This window comes from Chelon labrosus (genome assembly GCF_963514085.1).
Source record: "Chelon labrosus genome assembly, chromosome: 7".
Taxonomy (NCBI): domain Eukaryota; kingdom Metazoa; phylum Chordata; class Actinopteri; order Mugiliformes; family Mugilidae; genus Chelon; species Chelon labrosus.
In genome coordinates this window covers 18,186,030-18,213,667 of record NC_140343.1, presented here as the reverse complement: position 1 = coordinate 18,213,667, position 27,638 = coordinate 18,186,030, and the positions used below count along the sequence as shown (strand labels likewise).

The 27,638-nt window shown below is 42.1% G+C and overlaps 1 protein-coding gene across 1 annotated transcript; it reads left to right on the top strand.

Annotated features, from left to right (window-relative positions):
• The first annotated feature begins 533 nt into the window (after positions 1-533).
• ipo13b (importin 13b) lies at positions 534-27,394 on the top strand. Its single transcript, XM_084548000.1, has 23 exons — positions 534-605; positions 1,012-1,090; positions 6,998-7,123; positions 7,204-7,560; positions 7,903-8,156; positions 11,395-11,535; positions 12,070-12,211; positions 12,705-12,871; positions 13,139-13,259; positions 13,598-13,745; positions 13,866-14,047; positions 14,260-14,286; positions 14,764-14,898; positions 16,472-16,624; positions 17,041-17,121; positions 17,192-17,329; positions 20,743-20,839; positions 22,793-22,845; positions 24,367-24,433; positions 24,596-24,654; positions 24,756-24,845; positions 24,994-25,175; positions 25,297-27,394. The coding sequence occupies exons 2-23, from the start codon at positions 1,022-1,024 to the stop codon at positions 25,391-25,393; spliced, it is 2,886 nt and encodes a 961-aa protein (XP_084404126.1). The 5' UTR covers positions 534-605; positions 1,012-1,021; the 3' UTR covers positions 25,394-27,394.
• Positions 27,395-27,638: the final 244 nt, after the last annotated feature.

The window sequence follows — 27,638 nt, the reverse complement described above, 5'->3', positions numbered from 1 at the left end:
TTACAGAATGAACTCCTGTGCAAACCGTGACATACCTTTGGAAGATGAGTCCAAGTTACCTGCTGGGTTATATGAAGTAATAATATATATATATGCTGTTTGAATATTTAGCACCAATTTTACAACATTCAGTTATTGTTCATGTAACAACATGTGCGACAGACACATATGTTTTCTGTTCGTTATCCCTCACACATCATAATATGAGGATGACACTGTTGAATAGAATGAGGAATGCCGCATTTAAATGCCAATGCATATAATAAACAAACACAAAACATACCAACATGAAATGTCTAAACAAGTAACGAGAAACAAGGTAGTAAATACAACTATGGCAAAACATATAGGATTCATTCGTGCTTTAATAACACTTATGTGTATATATTTTTAAACTTTTGCACATTTTCCACGTTTAATATTTTGGGAACTTTAGAAAACGCTGTTTCATGTGCCGTGTTATTGGGTGGTCCTTGACAGCCAGCCTGCGATTACGACATTTCCCACGGCGCTTGAATGTAGCAAAAAGCGCCTGGTGACGGAGCAGAAGCTGAAAAGCGGCAGGGAGCTGCCAGCATCGTCTCATACCGTCGCAGGACAGAAAGGTGTGAGATTATTGGTCCACTGGGCAGCCTCGATCTAATACACGGATAAGGCGTTGTTTTGATAGTACTGTCACACTCTTAAAATACCAGTAGAGCTTTCTCGCTTGTCCGTATTTGGCACTAGAGCTTACATTAGCTACATTAGCTATTTTGGCGTTAGCATAGTGGCGCTAGCCGTTGCTATAGTATTTCTTCTATAGCGGAGGTTAGCAACAGCTAGCCTACTCTTAAGTTGGGCGAGCTAACGTTAGCTTGCCGGCTAGCTTCTCGTGTCATCCGTAAACCTAAATTAGTGATGCCGCATTGCTAACTCAAGCATTGCGACTGCTGCCGTGGGAATATCATGGAAATGGCACCGTTTGAAGAGGGGAGGTTTAACGTTTGCTCCTCTTTGATCGTTTGACAGCTGCGGAGATATGGAGACGACGGGGAGGATAGCAGCCACACCGGACGCGCTGGACTTCACGGTGGAAAACGTAGAGAAGGTGAGTGTTTAGAGCAAACCAGCAGCTTGTCAGCTCATTCAGTGGCAGCGATGTGTTGACTGAAGAAGAGGTTGTTTTTCCCAGGCCGTCCAGGGGGACTGGCGAGGTAAAGCAGAGGAGATTTATTTGCCTTGTGAGCCACATATTATTGCATTAGTTAACACTTTTTTTTTTTTTTTTACACAAGTGACACGTTTGCAGAGATAATGTTGTTGTGTTTAGGAGTTAGCAGCTCAACTGGTTTGGTCTTAGTGGATAATGTTTAGGAAGAATAATAAGATGAGAGTAAAATAGCAGGTTACAGACTGTTAATTGTTTACAGTCTCCATCGCTCTCTGTAAAATGTTTGTCTTGTGTTTCTGTTTTTCTATTCGTTCGATGTGTTTGGTTGTGTATGTGCACACACCATGTTGTTGACTGCCAGGTTGCAGTGATGAGTCTCCCAGTTGGGTGGCCACTGACTCTGGCATGAAGGGATGGGTGGGGGAGACAATAGAGAGGCTGGAGGGGTGGGGTGGGGGGAGCGAGAGAGGTCCTTCTGTGGAAGAGCAGAGCTGATGTGATGAGATTGATGGGGGAGATGAGGTGATGGAGGGAGGGAGGGGTCGATGTCTGAGACAGCGCCAGTAAAGAAAGAGGAGGGGGGGGGGGTGAGAGGATGGTTGTCGATGCGACAGACATGATTAGAGGCAGGTTTGAAGGAGAGAAGCACATTCCTGCAGGGGAAAGGGTTTTACAGGATACCGTGTTTCCTGATGTAATGAAAGAAGAATTATGAACAGTGTCTGCCTTTGGATAATCTTTGTTTTCATTCAGAGTGTGTTGTCTGTGAGATTGTGCACACATAATATACATAAAGTCAGTGAATAAATATGATTGCGTATTGTATGCACACCTAAAACAATATATTATAAATGTAATGTAACTAGGAGTGTTACAATTTAGTTTATCTGCAGAGGAAAATTTTACGAGAAGTAAAAGATATGCCTAAGATGACTGATTTTGTTTTTCATTACATAAGGCTGTTGTTATTTGGTTTTATTAAAGCTTCTCAGTTGCAGTCGAAGTGAAAACCTCGTTTGCCAGTGAACAAAAATAGTGCATGATGTTCATCAAAAAACTGATCTAACCCACACACGATATACACAGCACTCAGTGATTCATCTGATAATCTGAAGTTGGGTATCGTGGTTAAATGTCGGTGTAGTGATAATTCATTTCTCAGATGTCACTGCAAATTTTTTGAATCTGTTGGAGGGGGGGCTTGTTGAGTTTAAGGTGCCTTGTCAGACCCTGTAACAGCTTCTGTCTGCCCCAGTTGGTGTAGCGCTATCACTAATCTCATTAACTAAACAACGTGGCAAACAGCATCTGAAGTATACACTTTCCACGAAGGCCACGAGCACTTTTTTTGCTTTCTTACTTGCACCGCTCTTGCATTTCAAAACTGATGAGATATTGTTCTCGTAAGACTTGCCTGTATTTAGATAATGCGTTCACTTTCTGCTTGGGGGAGATTTTCTTCTTCTCATCTTCCAATTCTTTTGCGATAAATTGGCCAGGGTGGCGCTTAATTGGTCGTGGAATCAGTGAAGCAGTGTTCATTCAGCGTAGAGAAGGACAAAAGGTTTCATTAGGATCTGTGTGTGTTCGCCTAAAAGCGTCATATTAGTATCTGCGTCACACCCCCGGCTTTGTGCCTGCGATGTTGCCTTCACTGGTTTCACAGTCAGCATGTAGTTGTTAATATTTACTGTACACACCTGCAGACAGAACACAGTGCTGTCCCTTAATGACTGCAGCTGCTGAAACAGTGAAATAAAAAAGGAGTGCAGAATTATCATTTTGGTAGATCGGGGGTTTTGGTGGGTGTGAGCTTGTTTGGTGGAGATGATGGTTCCTGGCCCAGTATTCGTATGCGTCCAATAGAAAGCTCTTTGTTCGGTCTTTGGTTTGCGAAACAAACAAAGTACCACATTGTCAGTATCTCTGTGTGTGTATAATGAAGGGCTTCGTACACTGCCTTACATTTCCGCCCAACTGTAATTATCTTTAGAGTCCCGATCTGACGAGCAAGTGGATTTAGAGGAAATTCAGAGTAGCTCAACGCTGTGGTGTTAAACTGTGGGCTGTGTTAGGATTTGGTCATTTCTCCCCTGAAACAAACCACTACTGTACCGAACAAAGAAACGCAGTTGTGGGTCAGGCCCGGTCAGCATGTTGCTCAAGGGTTCTTTACAGGGGTGACCAGGGGTGACCATTCATTTGCCATAACTATATGTACAATTCACCTTTGGCTAAGCCACACCCTAGAATGTAGATTGACCAATCACAGCGCAGCCAAGAGAGCTCCCACAGGGGTCCGACACTTTTTCCACAGCGCTCCATTGACTTTAACGCAGGCGTCTCGTATTTTCGGTCTCGGCAGGCTATACTGTCGGTATATATCCAGCATCCAGGGTATGGATAAGCCCAATGATGTGCGCGCAAAACCCTGTGGAGCTAACCAAAACACCACCGTTACAGCTTAAGTTGCATAGTTGTTGATACGCTAGCACACGCTGAAGAAATACAACGTTATACGTGCGTAACGTTAGTCCGTTTGCTTCGTAATATAACGATTATAGAAGTGAATAGAGACGTACCCAGCTTTGCATGAACAGTGTTGCTCCTTGATATTGTCAGTCCCAGCCTCCGTCTCGATTAATAGGATATGCGGTAGTTCATTTTTTGACTGTGTATGCTTTTCCCTCTATTTGGATGCCTTGTTGTTCGTTGCGTTTCACTTGTATGTCCTGAATATAGCCTTCGAACGCATATTGCAGCCCCCTTTTTTGCCTACTTCTATCGGACACTTTATTTGCTGCTTTATAAAAGTTTGACAAAAGTTCAGCAGGAAGAGCTGTCACAGCATAAGCCACGTTGATAGCAGAGCCTTATAGATAACCAGAAAACCACAGCCCAGAAGAGAATGTCGGACGTAGCAACAGTAACTAAGGGGGGGCGGGGCTTAGCCAAAGGCGAATTATCCCACTACCCAGAATGCTGTCCACATCAGGCTGTCAGCGTGCGTTTAGTAGTGCGCTTACCCCCCGGGTGCTCAGCTCGTGGTGCATCGCTGTCATTTGGCAACCGTAAATAACATTAGAATAAGATGTGCACTCACTTGCCAGTTCATTAGGTACACTAGTGAAAATAAATGTAATGTAATAAAACTGTCCTGAACTAAATCTCCCTTCTTGACTGTTATTATGTTCAGTTTATGTTGAAACAGGGTAAGAAAGAAAGGTGGTAAACAAACATGCATTGGTAGAGCACAATTCAATACACGCAGTAGCTCTACAAACCACAGCCTCCAGAATGCATGAATCAACATCTCTCTTGTTATTTTAAACAAATGTTGAATATCATAACCGTCATGTAGATTTAGTGCAGGACTGTTATTCATTCATTTGTGCCAAATAAACAAGCAAACAAGTGTATGTGACTGCAGGTGTTGTGTTGTTCTTAAGTAGTTTAATAGAATTTAAAAACAAAGGAGCTGATTTAGCCAGCCAGCTAACGTATTGACAAAAATATAAACATATAAATAGCTCAGGATGGATCACGTTTCCTTTTGGTTACGTGATACATTTCCCAGTGTGAGCGTGCTTTTCACTTCTTGTGTAGTAAATGTAACCGTCGTTCACATAACCGAGGTTTTCAAGGGGGTTATTTGCCGTCCGTGCGCCGATACTTCATCGCTATTAGCAACACGGTATTCTTAATCTCTGTGTGCTGTCAACAACCACCCGCGCACTCTCTCACACAATCTATTGTTCTTTGTTCCTTCATTAATCATCATTCCTCAGCGTGTCTTTGATTCTCACAGTTATAGCTCAGTGTCATGATGGGTCAGCGGTGCGTCGCGGCTCCAGCGCTACTCTCTCATCACTGTAATAGCTTTGACAGTGTGACACACTGTTGACAGATGGCTTGAGCTCAGCTACTATTTATAGGTAATGGGTTATTGATTTGCTTTTTATTTGTCCTTGATTTTATGTATAGTTCAGTCATTGTGCTGTTATTTGTTAACACAGAGGCTTTGCTGTAGTAATTCTCTTGGGTTCAGTATTGAATACACAAGAATATACATCTAAATCCTTAGGTATATGTGGAATCAGATGGTAAATCCGTCTGAGTAAGCCACGTTTTTCACTTTCACCCCCTTTCCCTTCATTCTCCTGTTTGAAACTGACTATAGAGGAAGCTAATGACCTTTGACAGTGTCTGCCAAAGAGCACACCATTCCCAGGTGAAGACCGGTGGTGGTTCAGGCAGTTTACCACCGTCTGTAGGTTTAACTGTTTACTTGAGCTACAAGGAAAAATGTAGGTAGGTGCTTTTTCTAGGGATGTGCATGCTATTTGCTACCAAATTATAACAGTCCATTTAACGGTTGATATCTGGTGGGATCTATGGGAAAAGACTTCAGGTGGTTCTTTGCAAGAAGATTAAAGCAACAAAATGTCTAGTGTCTTTTGCTTTGATAATAAACCTCGGAAGGACAGAACAGCGCTGTTTGGGACTGGATAAGAAGAGGTCTGCGATCATAAAGTGGACTGCGGTAATGATCTGCTGCTTTGAACTCTGATATCACAGCTTCGTTTAATAGGAAGGGCGGCGGGGACCTGACTGACAAACCCATCCTAATGCTTTGATAATAGAAAGTCCCTGCTCAATTGCAACTAAACACTTTAAAATGTTGTACGTTTGTCTGCATGAATTTGTACCGTTTAAATAAATCATCCACATCCTGTTTTCACACGTTTTTGCTAAACTGTGGGAGCTGTAGGTAGATGCTAGCTGAGCACATCGACCTGCCAGAAAAGTACAGTACATGTGGTGCCTGGTCAGCATAGAGTACTTGGATCTATAGCTCTCACTCACGTATAGATGTACAAATGCTACCTGACTCTGTGAACAATCAGCTCATTTACACCCAGCCAGCCATGTACAGAGTCTCAGACAGCCGAGACGGGTAATTGCATTGGAGGATGGGAGACGTGCAGAGAACACCACCTGAGACTCTGCTTCCGCGAGGCATTGACGCTGTATAGGCGTTCGTCTTTACAGCTGCAGCTTTATCGTTGCACTCTGAGCCGCCATTGTTTTTTTCCCAGTATTGTTCATCCTCCTTTGTCAAACATCCTAAAGTTTTCTAATGGGGGCACGGGGGAAAATGTCGATCTTAGACGAAGGCTGAGATAAAGATTGATAGCTGAGAGATGGGATGAAACTGGATGGGCAGTTTAGGCTGGAGGCGGGTGGGTAGATGGATGAAATGACAGGGAAGAAAGGGGAGAAAATGACTGGTGGTGGGGGAATTGATGTGAGCAGGCTTCGGGGGTAAAAGACAAGGATCAGAAAACTCACTGAAAAGATTTTTTTTTTTCCCCCGTGCTGCTTGTGAAACACACTGTGCTGGCAGGCAGCAGTTTTAGTTCAGTGAGCATGTACATGTGTGAGTGTATGTGTTTGTGTGTGAGAACAGAGAGCGAGGGAGAAATAAATAGACATTTTTGCAGAGTAGTACCTTTCTTCTGGCATCGCTAGGATTAGAGGTGTCTGTTTAATTGATGCTCCTTTTTCTCACCCTTTCTTTTTCGATTTACTCCTTATTTCTCTCCCTGTACTCAAGTACACAAATTACTTCAGAGAGTGCTGTTTTTAGGTCATTGCTTTCTCGCCTCTTCAGGTTTTGAAGGTACCCTGTCTACTATGGGTTGCTGTGTTTTCCAAATGAGAAACATTTCTCACTTGGCTGTTCCAGTGAGCTATTCAACTCCTTCGTCGTTCAGTCCTCCACAGACTGTAAGCATTTCTTTGACGGTGCTCAGTGTTATTCTTTCTCTTCTTCAATTCCAGGCCCTTCACCAGTTGTACTATGATCCGAATATAGAAAACAAGAATCTGGCCCAGAAATGGCTAATGCAGGCTCAGGTCTCGCCTCAGGCCTGGCAGTTTTGCTGGGCCCTACTGAGCCCAGACAAGGTATGAGGTACACACACACACACACACACAAGCACTGAAAAACACTTTGTCATTTGCATTCATCTTATGTTCTCTCACAGGTGCCCGAGATCCAGTACTTTGGCGCTAGTGCGCTTCATACCAAAATCTCTCGGTACTGGTCTGACATCCCCACAGACCAGTATGAGTCCCTGAAGAGCCAGCTATTCTCCCAGATTGCTTGCTTCTCCTCTGGCTCCAAGATGGTGCTCACCCGGCTGTGTGTGGCGCTAGCCTCTCTGGCACTCAACACGATGCCTGAGGCCTGGCCTGGCGCAGTATCAGAGATGGTGCGGGTGTTTCAGGAGGAGGGAGGAGGGGTGGATGGGCGGGCACGCTGCCTGGCGTTGCTCGAGCTGCTCACTGTCCTGCCTGAGGAGTTCCAGACCAGCCGCCTGCCGCAGTACAGAAAGGGACAGGTAGGTCTCCAGATGCCACTTTGCCCGTCATCTGTAGGCAGTGGAGGACACCTGTCTATTATTTATAGGTTTTCTTTTGAATTAATCTTCTAAAGGGGGCCTGTATACATTAATGTCAATGCATTAATAGAGAGCTGAAAATGGAAAGCTGGAAGTGAATGTTTGTGAATGCAAAGTAACTGTACAGTGGTTCGTGTGAAGCCGTGATATTTGGCTGGCACCTTGTTGGCACCATTATAGAGGCACTTATAACAATAGCCAGCCCTAATCATCCACCATAGACCCATGCCACACATGAGCAATACTGTAGCAGTGTAACCCTCATTATCATCGTACCTCCAGGTTCGGGGAGCCCTAGGCCGGGAGTGGGGGTCAGTGTGTCCCTTACTGCAACAACTGCTGCGGAGGACGGATAGCCCGGGGGCAGTGAAAGCTCGCGTGCTGCGCTGCCTGTCATCATGGGTACTGTTGGATGTGCCCCTCAGCGAGAGTGAAGGCCTAGTGCACGACTGCTTCAGTGCCCTTCCTGACCCAGAGCTCTTCGACACAGCAGTAGAAGCAATAGTCAATGCGATCTCTCAGCCCGACTCCCAAAGGTATGTGCATTGTATGTTTTACAGTGTGTAATCAAATCAACACAGAACAATAACAACATGAAAGCTTACAGTATCATGTTAGTAACTGAAGAAATCACACCGTACGTGATTGTAGATGGATAAAGTGAAGGAAGAGACGCGAAAAGAAAGGTGCATTAGCTGAGAGCAGGAAACGGGGTGGGCACTGGAAGGGCATCAGAGAGGGTTGGAAGGAAGGAGGGAGGGATTGATACGGGGGTAAGCTGACAGCCACAAGGAGAAGAGCGGCATTTCTTGCTTGGCTGGCGTTGCTATGGTTACAGAGCTGGGGAGAGATGTCATCATGCCCTGGTTGATTCAGACATGGCAGGCACCCATTACCCCTCCCCTAGAGACTGAGAGGGAGAGAGAGGGAGAGAGAGAGAGAGAGGGAGGGCGGGTGTGACGGGACGATGCAAAGAGAAGAAAGGATGCTAAGAGAAGGAGGAGGGCAGGGGAAGGTGTGAAAGTGTGCAAGAACAAGACTACATCCCTTATATACTTCAGTGCTGCTACACAGGCAGGGGGCGGGGCTGGACCTGTGAAGTTGCTGCCGACAGGTCCTTTTAAACACACTGACAGTATGCTGAGCAGATGGTAGGAAGACGTTTAATGGCAGCGGCGTTACAGGTAGAACATCCTCAACACACAGCCCTGTGCATGTGCTAAGGAGCACAGAGGGTAAACTGTTGGCTAAAGATTGAATCCTTTTGATTTCCTCACTAAATGTCAATTCTTTGAACAGTTGTTGAGTCATTTTCATTTTGCATTTTCTTTTTACGTGTTTTACTCATAGCGGATCACAGGTCACATGTCATGTGTAGGCTTGCTGGTGTGTTTGTCATGTCCTCCCAGAAGTCTCCACTGTCTCATTAGTGACCTCTCTTGGGACACATGTGGCCGTTGTTTTTGTCTGTGCATCGTCTGATTTACAGATGAGTAGCTGCAGAATATCTTATGCCTAGTGTATATCTGTGAGCAAGGAGGGAAACAGACAAATGTATTAGTCAATTAGACACAAGGCTTTTTCTCCATCATCCCCACAAAGTGTCAAAATTCACAATTTTTCCCTGCTGCTCCTGTCCATTTTATTTTTTTCTCCCTTTCTACCTCTGTTTCTTTGTGTTCTTCCTTTCCCGTCTTTCTCCATCAGTACTAAGCCCTCCTCCCCGTCTCTTGTTCTCTCTCTCTCTCTGTTTAAACACATTACAGTCAACTCATTGGGGGGGATGCTATTGGTCCAGCTGCATCCTGTTGCCAGGCAACCCATTTCCCATGTCTCAGAGTGTTGCAGTAATTGCAGAGAGGAGCAGAGGTGGGGAGAGGGATGTTGGGGAGGGAGGGAGGAGGGGGGGATGAGAGGGAGAGAATAAAGGAGGAGTCAGGAAGGAGGTAGAAAGAGTGTAACAGCAGGACGGGAGCAAAGGGAAGATGTGACGGGCAGCTATGTGTTAGAGCGGAGGAATTTGCCGTAGACGATCTCAGAGGAATCTCTAGAATGTCGTCTCTTATGAGCTAAATGGACAAAGGCGTACAAATCCATTTTTCCCTTTTAATCATATCACGTACACACAAAGTCTTCTTTCCTGAGCTAAGAGTGCATGACCTGCATCTGCAAAGCACCTTATTAAAAATGAATGACCTTCTGAGCGCATGAGTGCAGTCTCCCATTCACATGTGTGTATATATATACACACACAGACACAAACAGACACACACAGTCACTCAGACGGTTAGGTTAAGTGTAGTTCCCGGCGCTGCTCTCACAGAGTGTCTCAGACAGCCGAGCAGAGAGGATGTAGGCCAACAGAAACACAGGTAGGGGATTATTAGATGGAGGCCAGATTCATACACATCCCATTTCAGCTGGGTGTAGCTCCCTCCTGAGAAAGCTGAATCAGCGTGGGCTTCTGAATAGGGGTCTTAGCTACATAACGCAGGAATATAGAACTGGCTTCTCGGCACATAAGAGGGCCTGTGGGAAATTAGAGTAATGAATGCTTCGTAGGACCGCAGTAAAAGATGCATTTAACCTGCAGACCAGAAAGTGCATATGGCATAGTGTCATTTCTTTCTTCTTCTTTCTGGTCTTTTGTCTGTCGTGACACTGAATCTCTGGAATCACTATTTGACTATTTGATTAATTAATGGACAGATTTTTTCATATACTGCTCTAGACTTTAATCGGTTAAACTGTTTCAAGTAAATATATTCCCAAAATCCCAAACATTGTCTAGTTAATATTTTTTTATGTGAGGCTTTGCCTTTTTTTTTTTTTTTTTTTTTTTTTAAAGTAAATGTAAGATTTGCAGATTATTTTTTTATTTGTTTTCTTATTACAATGTGGGATTGAAATATTAATAGTTTTTTTTTTAAAACAACCTGAAGTAGCTGATCATAAAAATAATCATTATTTTCAGTCCTGGGTTCATCTTTAGATGTTTACTCGGTTTACTTAGTCCTTTTTTATTTATTTATTTATCTATCTATCTGTTGTTTTTGTTCAAACCTTGATAACGTCACACAACCTTGCTGTGTCATTGATGAATATTCATCGACCTGAACCAGCATCCTTATATTGACTTTCTCGTGAGAGATGAAAAACAGCCAGCATACCACAAAAGCTCCCCTGGGACGCACATAATGTGGTTTACATGTATAGAGCTCACACATGCACATCGTCTCTGTGACATTCAGGACCATGAACACGTCCTTCATCTCCAAATGTCACTCCTGCTCTCGCTGTCATTAAGGACGGCAGGGGCAGTGATGTGGTCTGATGTCATTACATGAGCAGGGCTGAAGTTGTGTATCTGTGTGCGTCTGTGTGTTTGTGTGCGTGTCAGCACATGCGTGTGTTTTAGCCAGGGTGAGGGAATTACAAATGGCTGAGACAGCAGAAAGAAGAGAGAACAATAACGGCGGGCAGTGGAGCTCTTAGAAGGAGCTTTGAATAGATTTTCTGGGTTCCTGGTAGCTGTGTGGGATTTTTAAGGTGGGTGTGATGGATCAGAATTCGGGCTGAGATTTGATTAGAAATAAAGCAATAAATACAACAACCTAGCCGTGAGCAGTTTGAGTCAGTTTTATATTGGTCTCCCTGGTCTTGCATCATGTGTTATAATCTGTTGTATTATTTAAACATATTTTAATGAAATGACTGGACCCATGCGTGTTGATTCTGGTATGAATTTGTCTGTGTTTTGTCTTTGGCTTATAGATATGTGAACACTTTACTAAAACTGGTTCCACAAGTGCTGGCTCTCCAGGAGCAGCTCAGAGAGGCTGTTCAGAATGGAGACATGGAGACCTGCCATGGTATCTGCCGCATTGCTGTCACTCTGGGAGAGAACCACTCCAGGTGTGTGTGTGTCCCTCTTAATGGTATATTAATGGTATATAATGGTATATACATGAATAATGAATAAAAATAATAAACATAATGTTTTTATTAAATGTTAATTAATATATTGATCATTTTTCTGAGTAGCTTTATAATCTTTTGGTTAACTTACCACTAAATAATAACCATGACATGTAACATTAATATGTCAGCCTGTTATTCAAACATGCTCAACAACAACATATGTACCAGGGAATTTATGAATGAAGAAACCAATTCAAACCTTTACATAATGATACTATTCATCACAGAAATTCAGATTTATTCAGTGAAGACCTAATATATTCTTTTTAATATATTTTGCCATTAATAAGCATAGCATTAATTTAATAGAAAACTACATTGTTTAGTTTTATAGGTCTATATGCGCATAAACACACTGCTTAGAACTTGGGCAAATGGGCAGAAAGTAGCACTGCCATTCTAGCCACTAGCCTCTGCTATAGAGAGTTGCTTTCTTTCTTTTACACCCATCATTCTCTCTTTCTACAGGACTCTGTTGGAGCAGGTGGATCACTGGCAAAGCTTCCTGGCTTTAGTCAACATGATCATGTTTTGTACAGGCATCCCCGGCCACTACCCGGTCAATGAGACCACGAGCTCTCTCACACTCACTTTCTGGTACACACTTCAAGTAAGACATGTTAAAATCCCATCCTAAAGTCAATGTGAATATCAACAATACAGTGTTTCTACTGTATATGCCTGCCACCGTGGTTTATCCACATTTTCGTCTAGTCTCGTCTTTTCTAGACATGCAAAACCATCTCAGAAAATAAGCTTTATCCAGGCTTGTAAGGCATTTGATGCACAAATGTGCTGCTTGGCTGAGATGTTTGTCTCCAATTGCACATTAGTAAATTATGGCAACTTATCGGCAAACATTTGCTTGTTGTCTTTTATGTTATCAATGTCTCTGTTTATGCAAGCTGGCTGTGTAACATCCCAGACCTTAGATAATAGTGTTATTGTTTTCTAATAAGATCTGAAATATAGATGCACATCTTTATGTGGTAAACACCGTGTTATTCAAGACGGTCTGGTTTGGTCTGTAAGATATATTAATCATTTTATGTTCCAGATCCTGGACTAACTGTTGTTCTTAATGGTCATTTCCTCATTCACAGGATGAAATCATGTCGTTTGAGTCAGATAAGCAAGCGGTGTATCTGCAGGTCTACAGGCCAGTGTATTTCCAGTTGGTGGATGTTCTGCTGCACAAAGCCCAGTTCCCGACTGACCAGGAGTATGCATCCTGGTCCTCAGATGAGAAAGAGCAGTTCAGGATCTACAGGTATTTATGTGTGCATTCACATGCGTGTTTGTCTCTCTGTGTATTGAACGTGTTTGTTCCTGCTGCTAGTGTTTCAGTGATGGCCTAGGTGTTTTAGAGATTACTCGCTGACAGGATGATTGGTCAGCAAATGAGTGTGTTTTTCTCTAACACACTCCCGCTGGACTGGCAGCTGAGAGGGCAAAACCCGCCTGACAAATAGATTAACAGCTAAGGTGTCAAGGCGTGCCTCTGAAATCAGTCTGTTTGTGTACATCTGTCCTTCAGGGTGGATATCTCAGACACTCTCATGTATGTATATGAGATGCTGGGAGCAGAGCTGCTGAGCAACCTGTACGATAAACTAGGGAGACTGTTGACTAATGCCGAGCAGCCCACGTCATGGCAGGTGGGTGAGACATACACACACAGACAAAGAAATAATAGGAGCTATTTTCTGTTTTGTTTTTATTTTCTTTCCCGTGTTGCACAAAACCATGGACTGGAAATGTGTCATACTCGATTTATTAGACCTGTTTTTTTCAGGACTGTTTTTCACATTATGTTAGCTGGCCCCACAGGTCTCCAAAATAAAACTCCAGGCGTTTTGACATTTGTATTCATAAAATGTATACAACTATTTGAAGCTTTTATTGATTTCGACTTTGGTTTATTCTCATTTTGCACTGTAATCTGTTATTTTCGGCCCATGCTTACACATATACTGACTGCATCCTCTTCCTCCAGCACACAGAAGCCTTGCTGTATGGCTTCCAGTCCATAGCAGAGACGATAGATGTGAATTACTCTGACGTCATCCCAGGCCTGATAGGACTCATCCCCAGAATCAACATCAACAATGTCCAGTTAGCAGACACAGTGATGTTCACAATAGGTGAGATAATGCAGTTTGTTTGATTAAAGCCAACAATATTAAGTGTAATTTATAGACAATGTGGTGCAGGACAAAGTAATTTCACTGCTGTAACATAGACTGCGGTTAATCTCTTTATAGGTGCTCTGGCTGAATGGTTAGCAGACCACCCAGTGATGCTCAGCAGTGTCCTGCCCTTGGTGCTACAAGCTTTAGGGAACCCAGACCTTTCTGTATCTTCCGTCTCAACGCTCAAGAAAATCTGTAGGGAATGCAAATACGACCTGCCACCATATGCAACCAACATAGTGGCTGTCTCTCAGGTACGTGCAGATTTATATCTCCTTCTTTCTTACTTCTGATAGCTGAGGTGTTTCAGACTGGTGATGTTCTTTCTTTCCAGAAATAACACTTGCCTATTTGAAATCATTTCAGTTGTGTTATTTTTGGAATATTGCTATTTTGAGCCGGTTTTATTGCGCTTGCAGCATAATAGAGACACCACTGACTCTTTTTTTTTTCTCTCTCTCTCAAGGAGGTGCTTATAAAGCAGATCCACAAGGTCAGTGTGTGTTGTTTCACGTTCAGTTTCTGTTCAACGCTCTGCTCAGCAGTGACGTTTGAATGAGGAATGTTGTGAAAGAATTACGTAGCACGTTTGCAGCTGGTGGTCTCAGGATGTTATGTGTTGTGAAAAATCTATTTGATGCATCTGTATATGAGTCATTAATGACTTGAGCTAAACCAGTGATCAAACAGTGTGTACAGTGTTACATTAATGTGTTTTTCCTGGACTATAGCCTGTACATTCTGGTGCTTAATTAATACTTAATGCTGTGAACATTTGTATACACCCTGCCTTTTTTCTTTTATATGTGTGCACAGTCTGTACAGGTCCTTTGCTCTTTAAAATAACACTTTTTTTTATTTATTTATTTCATATTGTTTCCTATTTCTTACAATGTTTACAGCACCAAATACCAAGACAGTATCCTTGTATGTATGAGCATAAATCTGATTCAGATTCTGATTCTTGCAGACAAGTCAGTGTATGTGGCTGATGCAGGCTCTCGGCTTCCTGCTCTCCGCTCTCCCCGTGGAAGACATCTTAAGAAACCTTCACTCCCTCATCACCCCCTACATTCAGCAACTGGAGAAGCTAGCAGATGAGACGGTGCGTACGCAGACCAACATGAAACAGTGAACACACTCATACACAAACACAGAGCAGACGCAGTTGGACTCTAGCCAATAGGAACAGACCTTGTGTCTGTGTGGTGTCACTGCAGTGGAACATTTCTCTGCGGGACCAGATTGGATTTGACCCTCCACCATGGGCTAGTGACTCACTAGGAAGCACAGCAACAACGCACTTTCCTCTCCCTCATGCAAACACACACACACACACACACACACACACACACACACTACAGCGAGATAAATTAAGAGTTCAGAAAAAGAAAGTGCCTACACATGCGCACTTACAGTAGGTCATGTTTTTACGTGTGTGAGCACAGTCATGCAAATCAAAATTCATGACTGTGTTTAAATGTCACTTATAATAAAGCCTGGATTTTCAAATTGTCGAGCTTGATAGTGGAAATATGGACATGGCCTTATCAAAAAGTAGCTTGATATTTACCGTTTTCTCCAGATCTCTTGTTTTACCGTCTATAAAGAGCAGGGCAGGGGTGAATAGAGATGTCAGTTTAGATGAAGCTTTTTCGTTTCTCTCTGTGTCTCTCTCTGTCCCCGTCTCACCCGCCACATAATATGCAGTCACACACTGTCGTATCCACTCTCACTTCCTCTCTCTTATTGTTTTCTGTCTAGCTTTTTGATATATCGGCATTACATCAGCCTAGAAAATCAGGGGCTGTGTGTGGAGCTGGTCAAATAGTGGCACCTAGTGTTGAGACCCTCTGGTTACGTTACATCGGGGGCGAATGACCGTGACGTCTGAATAAAGCTGATGGAGTCACTCTCATGAGGCTGTTTTCTGTTTATGATAGGAAAGCTAATTTGAAGAAGACACAAGAGCTGTGGTTATTTAAGGGTGTGGCAGCCACATCTTTTTCCTCTTTGCAGTCTGTTGGAAATGCCACATCACCATGGAGACAGCACAATGGTTAAACGCTGCCAATGAAACCTTAATTAATGTTTTTACCTGGGGGAGGTGTGTGTGTGTCCGTGTGTGGGCTGATGTCAGTGGAAAAACTGATTTGAAATTAGTCATTACCGTGTTTTGTTTTTTATTGCCTTGTTATTTATTTTATTTATTTTTTTAAGTTTGCTGACACATATGCCCATTGACATTGCATTTTAAGTTAATCAGTGCGCTTAATTATTAATATGAATGATAATTAGTTATGTCATTACTCTATTATTAAAATAATAGCACTTCAAACTTACTTAATTTTTAACCAACAGCTCAAAAAAGTGTTCAGTTTTGGATTTATTATAACTGAACAGATTATTTATTATGATTTTAATTTTTTTTTTGTCATTGGCTTGACAGCATTGTGTTGGACATTATAGAGTTATTGATCATTTTCATCTTTCATAACTGTTCATCCTGTTCAGGAGTAAATATTCGGTAACAAGTGTAGGCTTTGTTTGTCCTCTTAAATATTTCAGCAGTTATTTTTCAAGGAACTAAACGAGCCAGATGGACCGTGTTTTTAGGTTGTAAACAAGCAAATTCCCAAGTAGAAGTAATCTCTTTGTTTTTTTTATTTCTTCTCCAGCCTAATCCCTCCAATAAATTAGCAATCATCCACATCTTGGGGCTGCTGTCCAACCTCTTCACTACGCTCGACATTAGCAAGCAGGACGATGAGTCTGCGGACAGCTCAGCACCACCTGTCAAAACAGCTCCACCCCCACCTGGACCAAACCCTGTAAGTCTCCGCACACTATCATCTTCCTCATGAGTACGGTTAGACATCGGACAGTTGTGATGGCTAATTCTATTTATGGTACATGATATTAACATAAAGGCTGTACCATTTAAAGGTCTTGTAATGTAGTACACTCCAGTTTAATGAGCAGGAAAGACGGCTATGTGAGCTCCATTCCCCACAACCCCAACCTTCTTCTTTCTCCACCACTAAATGCATCAGCCATCACTAGTTAGAGGCATGAGGGTGGCCAGCAGGAAAATCTTGCCCACTCACTCAAGCGTTGTCATTCTGCCTATAGGCATACGCCCATGTAGAAATGTTAATGTGATGTTTCTTCTTGTTTATGACAAGAAGACATGTTTGATTTCTATTTGTTTGGCTTTAGTTTAACAAAGTTTGTTCATGCGTTTCAGGTGGTGGTAGTTTTGCAGCAAGTTTTCGCTCTCATACAGACGGTACTCAGCAAGTGGCTCAACGATTCGCAGGTTGTAGAGGTGAGTTGTCCAGCCACATACTGTCTGACCGCCGACATTTCAGTATAGCTAATCTTGTGATGTCCCTCAGGCGGTGTGTGCCATCTTTGAGAAGTCAGTGAAGACTCTCCTCCATGATTTTGCTCCCATGGTTTCTCAGCTAAGTGAGATGCTCGGGCAGATGTACAGTACAATTCCCCAGGCCTCAGCCCTTGACCTCACACGACAGGTACACACTCAACTTACTCACATCTGCATTTTCTTTATTTTATTTTATTTTTTTGCAGTTACGTATGGCTGGGTTTTAGAGCTTTGTCAGAAAGGGCTGTTCATAAGCTAGTTAGCTATGCATCACTGAGTCCAAGAATAATGAGGAGACAGTTTAAGTCTGTAAAACGTCACCCACACAGTGAGTCATGTAGAGCTCCTGAAAGGTCACTGCAAGAATTGTTTTGTGGACTATTTCTGTGGTGCAAGTTTCTAGAGGTCGCAGCAGCGATACAGTGGAGCTTTTCTCATTGCCGTTTTAGCTTGTTTGAAACCGCTCATATAGGCATAACAAGCTTGCTGAGGTTGTGTAAATCATAGCAGCGGCGATTGGGAGCAGGTGAAAATATTTTCTTTTCGTCATGTTTATGCCCGTTGAACGGATGATGTGATAATGAAATCTTATTGGCTTTGTACTCACAAAGTTTTATTGCGCTCAAACAACAGGTGCAGCTGCCTCAAATAAAATTAATTTTTTTTATACTTCACCTGGGCTCTCTGTCCTCACCACTGCCTCTTTGCTTTCTGCTGTGTGATCAGACAGAGAGGAGAAGCTGAGCCTCAGTCATTCTGTACACGACACTGAAATGTGTTGAAGAAGTTACAGCATAGTTCCTCCAGTTTATTTGGCTGAAGTGTTGGAAATAAATATTGAAGTGCTGAACCTAAGTCTTATAATGGCAATAACAACCATAGTTTTTGTGTTATATCGCAGTGATGCATTTCCTCCGACACGCAGAGAAGAGGCTGAGATGTGTTATGATACAGTATCATGTATTACAGTAGTCTGCCGCTGGTTGTAACAACAGTGAGAGTCGGTGCCTTCTCAGCTGTGTCTACCAGGCACAAATCTGTACCATTGCATTTTGAAAGAAAACTAGAGGAGCCGATTCACCAGCTCTCTCAGTGGCCGTTGCTGAAACAGACGGTATCTGTGGCTGCAGCTTTTGAATGACACAGCTGTCACTGTGACTGAGGCTGTAGTCATGGCTCTGTTTTGCTTCTTACAGGTTTTTCTTTTATTTTTTTTAATGATTGTACATCCAGCAGTGATGGTTAAGTTGGCTCCCTGTTCTTTTGAAGCTGCTTTATTCCTGAGCTTTAAATAGTATAGCTGGACATGCAGTATCCTTAGCACCATAAATTGAACCACAACAGCAGCTGAACCCTGAACAATATCCACCCACAGCTACACACATCACAGCCAGGCAGGGAGGCTGCAGCTGTGAATACAGCTAGCAGCTGTATACTTTTGGAGCTCAGACCTTAAAAATAAAACACTAAATTAGAGCCCGACCGATAAAGGATTTTGAAGGCCGATACCGATACAAATATTTGTTGGTTTTAAAAACCGATATGCCGATATATCGGCCGTTTTTTTTTTTTTTTTTCAGAAACGCGCAACAAAACATTAACTGATTTCCCTAACATTAGTTATTTGTAGTTATTTATGAGTTTTAACTAAAATAATATGATAATGCATCCCTTTACCTGCACTTTTTAAATTCTTTCCATCAAGCTACATCAAACCATGTTCAATCATCAGTTGCTGCCTGCCTTCTAAAACCTACTATTTAGCGATCTAAAACCATTATGTGACTCGTTAATGCTGCGGCTGAACGACAGTCTGCAACGCACACTTGGCGTCATTGGATTTCACACACGTGTAAAAGAAAAGCTAACTTTATGCACAAGCTACGTTTGATACTTTTTCTCTATGTCTAAATGTTCACTCCTCGCAAGTCTAACGTACATTTTAAATGCAGGGACTGTAACTAGAGATATGCTAGTTATGAATACAGTAATCATTACAGTACTTTATTTAGGCAGAATAAGTTCGTTGTGGTTTCCAAGCTCATTAATGTTAACGTTAGCGGTCTTCCACTGATAGTGGCATTAGCTAGCTTTGTGGTTAGCTAGTCTATGATGAGCCATAATTTAGCAATGGATAACGTCATAGTGCAAATTGTAAAACATACATTTTCAATATAACAGGCCAAGGAGAGATGATACGTCTCATTGCTATAACTGTCACGCTATTAAAGAAATACTTCAGTCACATTGTCAAAAGTTAAAAGGACAGTCAGTCAACTACACTGTAACAACGTAACGTAATTAGCCGCTAGCTACTAGCCGCTAGCTAATTCCGCTTCACTCTCGGCTTATTTAACAGCAGCAAAACTGGACATGATAGTCACGAATTTTGTCATGCTTATTTGAGTTAAGAGAACTGATGGGTATGTTCTTTTAATTGTTATTCAAGCAATGTATGTCTCGTGACCAACTCACCATGAACACACTTCACCGATGATCTTACTCGCGGATAACTGGTTCTCTCTGCCGACTCTGGCTGGAGTGTTGCCAACAGGGACGGTGTAGAGTGCCCTCTGGTGGACAAACTAAACTATACAACGCCAACACTCATGACATGGCTGAAGGGTGTTTCGTTTTTATTTTATTTTTGAAATATTCATTTATCGGCCATTATAAATGCCGATACCGATAGTTTGGAAAATGCCTAATATCGGCCGATAATATCGGCCTGCCGATATATCGGTCGGGCTCTACACTAAATGCATCACGTAGACTGTCACAACATCTCTCCTTTACGTATTGTCTTCAGTGTGTTATTGTCCTTACCTGCTAGTATATTCTTTGTTGACTGAATCAACATAGCAATTGTTGATCTGGATCAGGAGGGACAAAAAATTCTGACTGTGACCTTTCAGCTGCTCCATAGATTCACGATAAGACTCAAGAATTATTTGTGTAGCCACATGAACTACAATTCATAACTTATTATTGTTGTTTATAGATCAAATTGTTTGTACCTGATACTATATCAACCACCTTACTAATTTATCTCATTATGAATTCATACATGCACACATGTGACCAATGTATTATTTTTATCTGTATTTTGAATGTCATCTTAACAACAAGCATGTTCTTTATTAAAGATGATTGTTTATTGGCTATTTATATGAATACTCTGAGAATGGCGTATGTGCATGACAAACATTTCACACAGAAAAAGTGATGGTGTTTTAACTATGTGAAGGAATGACGGATCATTGCTCAGTGGTGAAGTCATATTAATTAAATCGCATTATTTATATCCAACTGAAACTTCAAACGACACCAATTCTAAGTAAGCCAGTTTCCACAGCTGAGCCATAGCTATATGCAAAATGCAAATACATTTTTACAATAAGAAATTAAGTATGTTCTCATACAGAGCTTGTTTTGTCAAAAATATAATCTTGGTATTGGTTAGTATGGTCCATGTGTAAAGGTGTCCTCTGTCTGCTGTAGCCTGTTTCTTTCCAGTACGTAAATATAGCTGGTGTTTGATATGAAGACCTGCTGTTTCAGATGGTGCATATCTTTGCCAGTGAGACAGACCACTTCCCACCCATCAAGGCTCTGTTTGAGCTGGTTACCACGGTAACACTGTCCATCTTCCAGCAAGGTAGGGGGTCCAGCAGAGTGTCAGTACTGTGAACTGTTTCTTTTAAACGACAAGTAGATGTTTCTGATTATATCTGATTTCACAGGGGTCCAATATCATGCCTCGGTACAGCAGAGGAAAAGAGTGAAGTTAAAAAACAAATTTGTGAAAATAAAAGAAACTAATTTGTAAATGCTCCCATTTCCTACTATGATTGTACATGGTTGATTTGCTTCTATACTACTAGACTTTGATAAATCTGCTCAGCCCAGAGGCCTTAGGGTCAAAGGTTATCAGTGTCACAGTCGACCTTCAAACGTTGGCTCCTATTAATCATTAACGTTGGTGGAACCATCCAGTTGTCTGTGTGCTTCCTGTGTTGAAGAGATGTGGTCTCGAGTGCTGATTTTATCAAAGCAGACCTTTTTATTCCACTTACCCACTGATTAAATCGTTTTCTGACCATTATGATTTGCTTTGAACTTGTTGCAGTGTTTTCAGTTAATCAGCTCATTTCATTTTTTTTTCATTTACAAAACTGCGGATTTATTTATATTTGCAGTGTTTTTGCATGGGAACTACTTTCATTTTGTAAAAGTGCTCAAAGTTGATCTGAAGTTTACATATGTGAATACTGTGTGAGTTAACATAAATTGGGGACAAATTGGATGATGTTATATCATTCCCTAAACTTGGATTTAAATATTTGTACCAGGTCTATGTGATGCTCCCCTTCCCTTTGTGTTGTCCCTTTTTTCCTCTCCTTCTTCCCTGCTTTGACTGGTTATGTAGTGGCTGCCGCTCCTCCTGCCTCTAAACTCTTATTTTTTTTCTGAGCAGGTACCCTCCAGTAGACAGTATTAGTTCAGCACACAGTTGCAGCATTAAGACCGTTAGCATATTCAGGTGGCTGTAATGTAATGTAGCGGGGAGAGTTCCATCTCAAAATGGTTGCAGCCATTGCTGTGCTTAGATACGAGTTGGGCTCTCCCTCACAGCCTCTGAATAAGCTGTGTATTCTCTTGACGGGTTGCGTGTGGATGAGGGCTGGAGGGAGGGGAGGTATTGAGCTGGAAACTTGTTTGGAGTCTGGGAACAACCAAGGCTGGGCGCTCACTACAGACATTTGTTTTGTGTTATTACAAGTTTGATGTTGGGGGGTCCCCCATCATCAAACTTAATCCATCGGAATAAAACCAGAAAGCCTGAAATCTCAATGTAGATTTCATTAAATCTACATTTAATTCTTCTGCTCAGACGCTTTCACAGAAGATGCGTGTTTAGTTGTGCATCATTGGCAGTCGGTTCTACTGGTAAACGTCTCGTAGTCTGTGTCCAGCATAAGGGAGGTAACGCTATCAGAACCTATCCTGGTCTATGAGTGTTATTCTTACTGATGCTATGGGTTCACCTTTATAGCCAAAGGGGATATTATTGACCAGTGCTGAATGGACCCTTTACAGTACCCTCCTCCTGTGAGGCACTTCTTTAAATCTGAGAGGAAACGTTCTGCTTTTTATTTTACCATAATGATGCCGACAGTGTCTCATAGGAAGAAGGCAAAAGAGAGTTCATTCAGATTTGGCGCCTCTTTTCCTCCAAACTGTAACAGTAACAGAGGTGCCTCCTGGGCTCCCACTCCAAACCCACTTTTTTTTTTTTTTTTTTTGGTTTTAGGTTTGTTCTTTTTCTCTCGTTACTTCTTTCTGTTTTCTCTCCAAACAGACCCATGTCTTTGTCTTCTGCCTGTTTTTTGTTTTTGGTTGGTCTCTTCTTCCAAGACTCTGCCAAAGCTTCATATGCCCCTCCCCCTCCCTTCTCCCCTTCGTTCCTTACTCACGTGTGAATTATTTCAATGAGATATTTTTGAGTTCTCTTTTAGTTCCACATGACTGTTGAATCTATTAAGTTGCTGTTTGTATATTATTCTTATTCTCTTATGATTTCTTAAGTTTCATCTTTATTATATTTTAGGACCCAGGGATCATCCTGATATTGTTGATTCATTTATGCAACTCCAAGCTCAGGTGTGTTTTTGGTTTCTTATTTCATTCACTTTGGGTTTCTCTCTCTTTCTCTCTTTTTCTAGTTTCTCTCTGTTTCTCTGTCCTCTACTCTCTCTGTATCTCTTTCTGTTCTTTGTTGCTGGGCCCTAAGGTGTCCCATCACATAGGCGAGGCAGTGGAATGAAACACTTGAGGGGAATATTTGAGAAAGGGACGTTTGTCTCTCCTCAAACGCTTCTGATTCTAACAGTCACCTCGCCACAGCTCTGAGCTCATGTAGGTTTCTTTTACCTGCGGAAAAGAGTCTAATCAGTCTGATATGCTCTTTATAGTACATATACAATGCCCTAATACCACACAAGTCCTTATCTTGTGTGTTTAACATCCTTTCTTATAAAACCTACACTGTATTCAGTTAATTAACTCGCTGGCTGTCATGTTCTCACTGTCATCAGACAAATAGTCTCGTTTTAGAAAGTTGACAGCGTCTTTCTGATAATTAACTGCATGTTAGAAAGATTTAATTCTCGTGACGCACAGAGACATATAATCCTTCAGTTAATTATCATTTTAATTCACTATACTTCTTTTTGTGCTGCTTAGAAAAAAAGAGAATGAGCATTAGTGTGTGAAGTGGACCGACTTTTCATAAGAATTCACTTTTAAACACTTAAACTTGACCAGGTCTCTTCCTTTTTTCTGTAAAGTCAACATCGGGGTACATTTGCTCTTTGGAAATGCTTCAACACTCTGAGATGAAACATTTTAGCTGATGCGGCGCTCTTGGGAAGGTGATGCAACAGTACGAGCGTTGTGGTCCCAGGTGACTGGTTAGTCTCTGAGCCCAGTCCTCTGAAGTCATTCCAGCCCAGAGCCAATCAAAGCCCAAATGAATTAATATTCAACTAATATTAATCAGCTCTGACAAATTGGCTGATGGCTCTTCTGTTTTATATTTTTGTTTTTCGTCTTCATTCTTCCTCCTAAGTTTTTTCTATCTTTGGATAGATCTGACCTTCATCTCTCTCCCTTTCCCTCTCTCCCTCTCTCCTCTCCTCCATCCTAAATGAGTTCATTATTATGAGATGAGTTGTGTTTTATCTTTATCTGCACATGTTAATTACTTACACACTTCTGTTGCATATTCAATCCAGTCAACCAAAAACAAGGAAATTTAATGTTTTCAAATAGAATTGATTTCAAGAATCAAAGCCAAACCCACCATTGCCTTTAGTTTGACTTAAGTTTCAAATGATTTTAAAGTTTGATTTTTTGCAATTTGTTTGTTATACCTGCTGAGTTTTGCATTGGAGGATCTCTGTATGAGTTTGGACCTAAACAGACGGAGAGAGTACTATAGCCTGGTAGGCAGATCTGCTCCCAGTCCAGAGTTGTTGTCAGATCCGGCTACCAGGCTTAGCGGCGGGTATTGTTGATAGCAGTATTTTGAAGGAGCTTATGCAGTGGAATGTGGTGAAGCAGTACAGAGTGCGTCGGGCCAACAGAAACATACTCTATTTAATGCCTTTATCTGCCTCGTAGGCCCTCAAACGGAAGCCCGATTTGTTCTTGTCTGAGAGTCTTGATGTGAAAGCAGTGTTCCACTGTGGTAAGTAGTTTGACATAGTTAACACTAACACACACCCCTACACGCTTGTTAGGTGTTTTGCTACATCTTTTTTTCTAAAACTGTGCTTGTCAGTACAAAGTCCACAGTGTAAATGTTTGACACCAGCCTTCAGTAGTTTCTTTGTCTCTCTCCCACTTCCAGGTATTCTGTCACTCAAATTTCCTGAGGCTCCGACAGTCAAGTCAACATGCTTGTTCTTTGTAAGGACACGCACTCAGCGCTTCTGAAACTTTGCAAGCAAAATTATAAATGAGTTGTTTGTCTTTCAAACTGATGATTTCTTTCTGTGTTTCTGCTCTAGACTGAACTGTTACCCCACTGCTCAGATGTGCCTCCGTTAGCTAGGTTGGTACAGGAGGACGGCAAGCTGTTGATACAGGCCGTGCTGGAGGTAAGATGCCCCACATTAAAAGAGACACCAAAAGTTTATTATTTCATTGTGTTTCATTATTTCACTTATCCCCCAGTTTAATGTGTTATCACACTCCAAGCTCTTTGTTGTAATTAACTCCCTAAAATGCCTCCTCTGCTCTCTCCAGGGCATTGGGGGCGGGGCATCTCGGAGTCTGATGGACCAGTTTGCCGAAGTGCTGTTCTCTCTGAACAAGCACTGCTTCTCTCTACTCGCTATGTGGTTGAAAGAGGCTCTGCAGCCTCCAGGATTCCCGTCGTCCCGGGTCACGGCTGAGCAGAAAGACAACTTCTCACAGCAGATACTCAGGTAACACCATCTGACATTTGTTTACAGGCTTATTTGAGTCAAAGTAGTTGGTCAACTGTTAGACATACCCAATAATTGTGTCCTGTCTTCCCTCCTTCCCACTGCCTCTTTTGTCCTGCAGAGAACGTGTGAATAAGAGGCGGGTGAAGGACATAGTCAAAGAGTTCACGTTGCTGTGCAGAGGTCTCCATGGTACAGAGTACGCCGCTGAATACTGAAACTCTGCCCTTGAACTCTCACCTAACCGTGACCTCTGCCCTCAGTGCAAACAGCTGGATGCCACAACAACACCGTTCTCTCCAACCCCTTCAGAGAAGATACCATGAAATGATTGTAATGAAAACCCACCCCGCTGCAGGACAAGACATGGAACCATTCCAGCATAGACCTGCCATCAGATTAATGGGCAAACATGAAATCACTGGTGGCTTTAGAGAGGCCATGCTCTCTTCTCCAATGATTTATTTTTCTGTTATAAGATTGTTTCTCTCTCCTCTCTACTCTTCTTTGAAGGTCTTTTGTTTTGGAAGAGCTTTGAGCAGCACACCCAGCATGCTGCCTCACTCCTCCTCCTATCTCTGTCTTGTTCTGCCTTTCTAGATCTTCCTGTGGTTCCTAGGTTGTTTCCTGGTGATTAGCATCCATATGAAATGGTAGTGGTATTGTACGTAGCTACTTGACATTATTTTTCAAAATGAATCAAATTCATTATATAAATGTATATGTATACACATATAAAAAGATAGTGGTTTTAAGTCCTGCTGCTGCTAATGGGAAGAGGAAAGGCCAATGTCAGGAGGGGATTCTGCAGGAAGATGACATTAATACAATAATATTTACTCCTACACTTGCCCCTGTGATCTCTGCATTTGCCAAATTATCATGAATTGTTTTTGTAAATTTGTCTTTTTTTTTTTTTTAATAAATGCCTTTTAGGGGGAATGAGTGGACAAAGAAAGATGAAGGCCACATAACTTGGACTTAACACAGCCTGCTCTCTTGCCCAGCCCTCTGTGTATTGGGCTGTACCTCATGTACATACAATCCCACCCAGTCATACTGCAGTCTCCTCTGGTTGTAGATAGTGATTTTTATGCAGTGGTCCCATAGGTAAAGCAGGGCTGCCTCGAGAGATGGCTGGAAGGAAAATGTACTATAGTAAGTGGCAGTGAGAAAAGACAAAAGATGTAAAACTGAGACGAGATACGGAACGATTAATAATCATGGCGGTGGACTGCTTAGACACTGTAATCGTGCAAAAATATTAATCAAGTTGTGCATATTAACAGTTATTGCTGAACACTTCTGTGTATTTGAGTGTATGCGTGTGTTCACGCCCGTGTGTATGAGAGGTTGTGTGCGCACAGATGTATCTTTTTTCCACTTGTTCAGTGCACTTATATCGGACCTACAGTACACATGTATAATTTCCTACTTTTAAACAGAGAGCCCATTGATTTCTTCACACCGCGCTCATTCAGACTACTCACATCATAAAGACGGACCAGGCACGTCCAGTATTTCACCTCTGCTGCTCACCAGCAACCACTTCCCATCTATTAAACCTCCATATCGCCTGGATAGTCATTGACCAGATTCACCCATTTGTCTGTTTTTGATACCAACTACTGCTCTTAACAAAATGCTTGTGAACAAGCTTCCCAGAAACCTTTCACTCATCTGGGTCACTGCCTTGGAGAGGACCGAGAAGGATTAGAGAGTTCAGTAACACAATGTAAGACCTCTGGAGTCATTTCACACTGACATTCTGTGCTCATCCATTATGCTTGAGACATTATTGGTAAAGTGATGCAACAACTGTAACATAGTGCATCAGTAGGACCAGCTGACGGCTAATATCACTCAGCATTGAAATGTACTTTGTGGTCTCTGATAAAACTTTATCTCAGTCTAATCCTTCTGTCTTATCCGAGGTGCCTGCAGACATGTAGCATGTATGTGTTTTGTTTGGGGGGGGGTTAGGGTTCAGGGGACGAGGCATATTCAGTGTGTGAGAAACTGGAGAAAGGTGTGACTTGAACCGAGACCCGAGACGGGAACCGGCTCTGGAGCGAGCTGTTTGGCTTTAGATATGAACTGTGAATGACTTTCAACACTTATCCCTGGTCTGTTTCGTGGTCTAAGGTGAGAAAGTGAACAGTGTTTGTATCAGTTTTAAGAAAGAGTTGTGGGAGGAGGAGGGGAGGGAGCAATGAAATGTACATTGTTTTTTTTTTGTACCTTGGCTTTAATTTATTAAATATATCTAAGACTGCAGCTCTTGACTGTCTCTCTCTGTGTGTGTGTGGGAGTTGTTTTGTACCTTTGTTTCAGCGCTTCCATCAAACTGTCTGCAGCCTCCTCCAGATATTTTCCACAGTACACTAGTAAGTAATAGATTAAGTAGAAATGTGTAAGAAACAAATCTTTCATTTGATTGTATCACTTGTATTTTAGATTTAG

Coding starts and splice junctions, on each gene's coding strand:
- ipo13b (XM_084548000.1), top strand. CDS start 1,022: ATGGAGACGACGGGGAGGATAGCAGCCACACCGGACGCGCTGGACTTC. Junction 14,287..14,763: donor TTATAAAGCAGATCCACAAG/GTCAGTGTGTGT, acceptor TGATTCTTGCAG/ACAAGTCAGTGTATGTGGCT. Junction 16,625..17,040: donor CCCCACCTGGACCAAACCCT/GTAAGTCTCCGC, acceptor CATGCGTTTCAG/GTGGTGGTAGTTTTGCAGCA.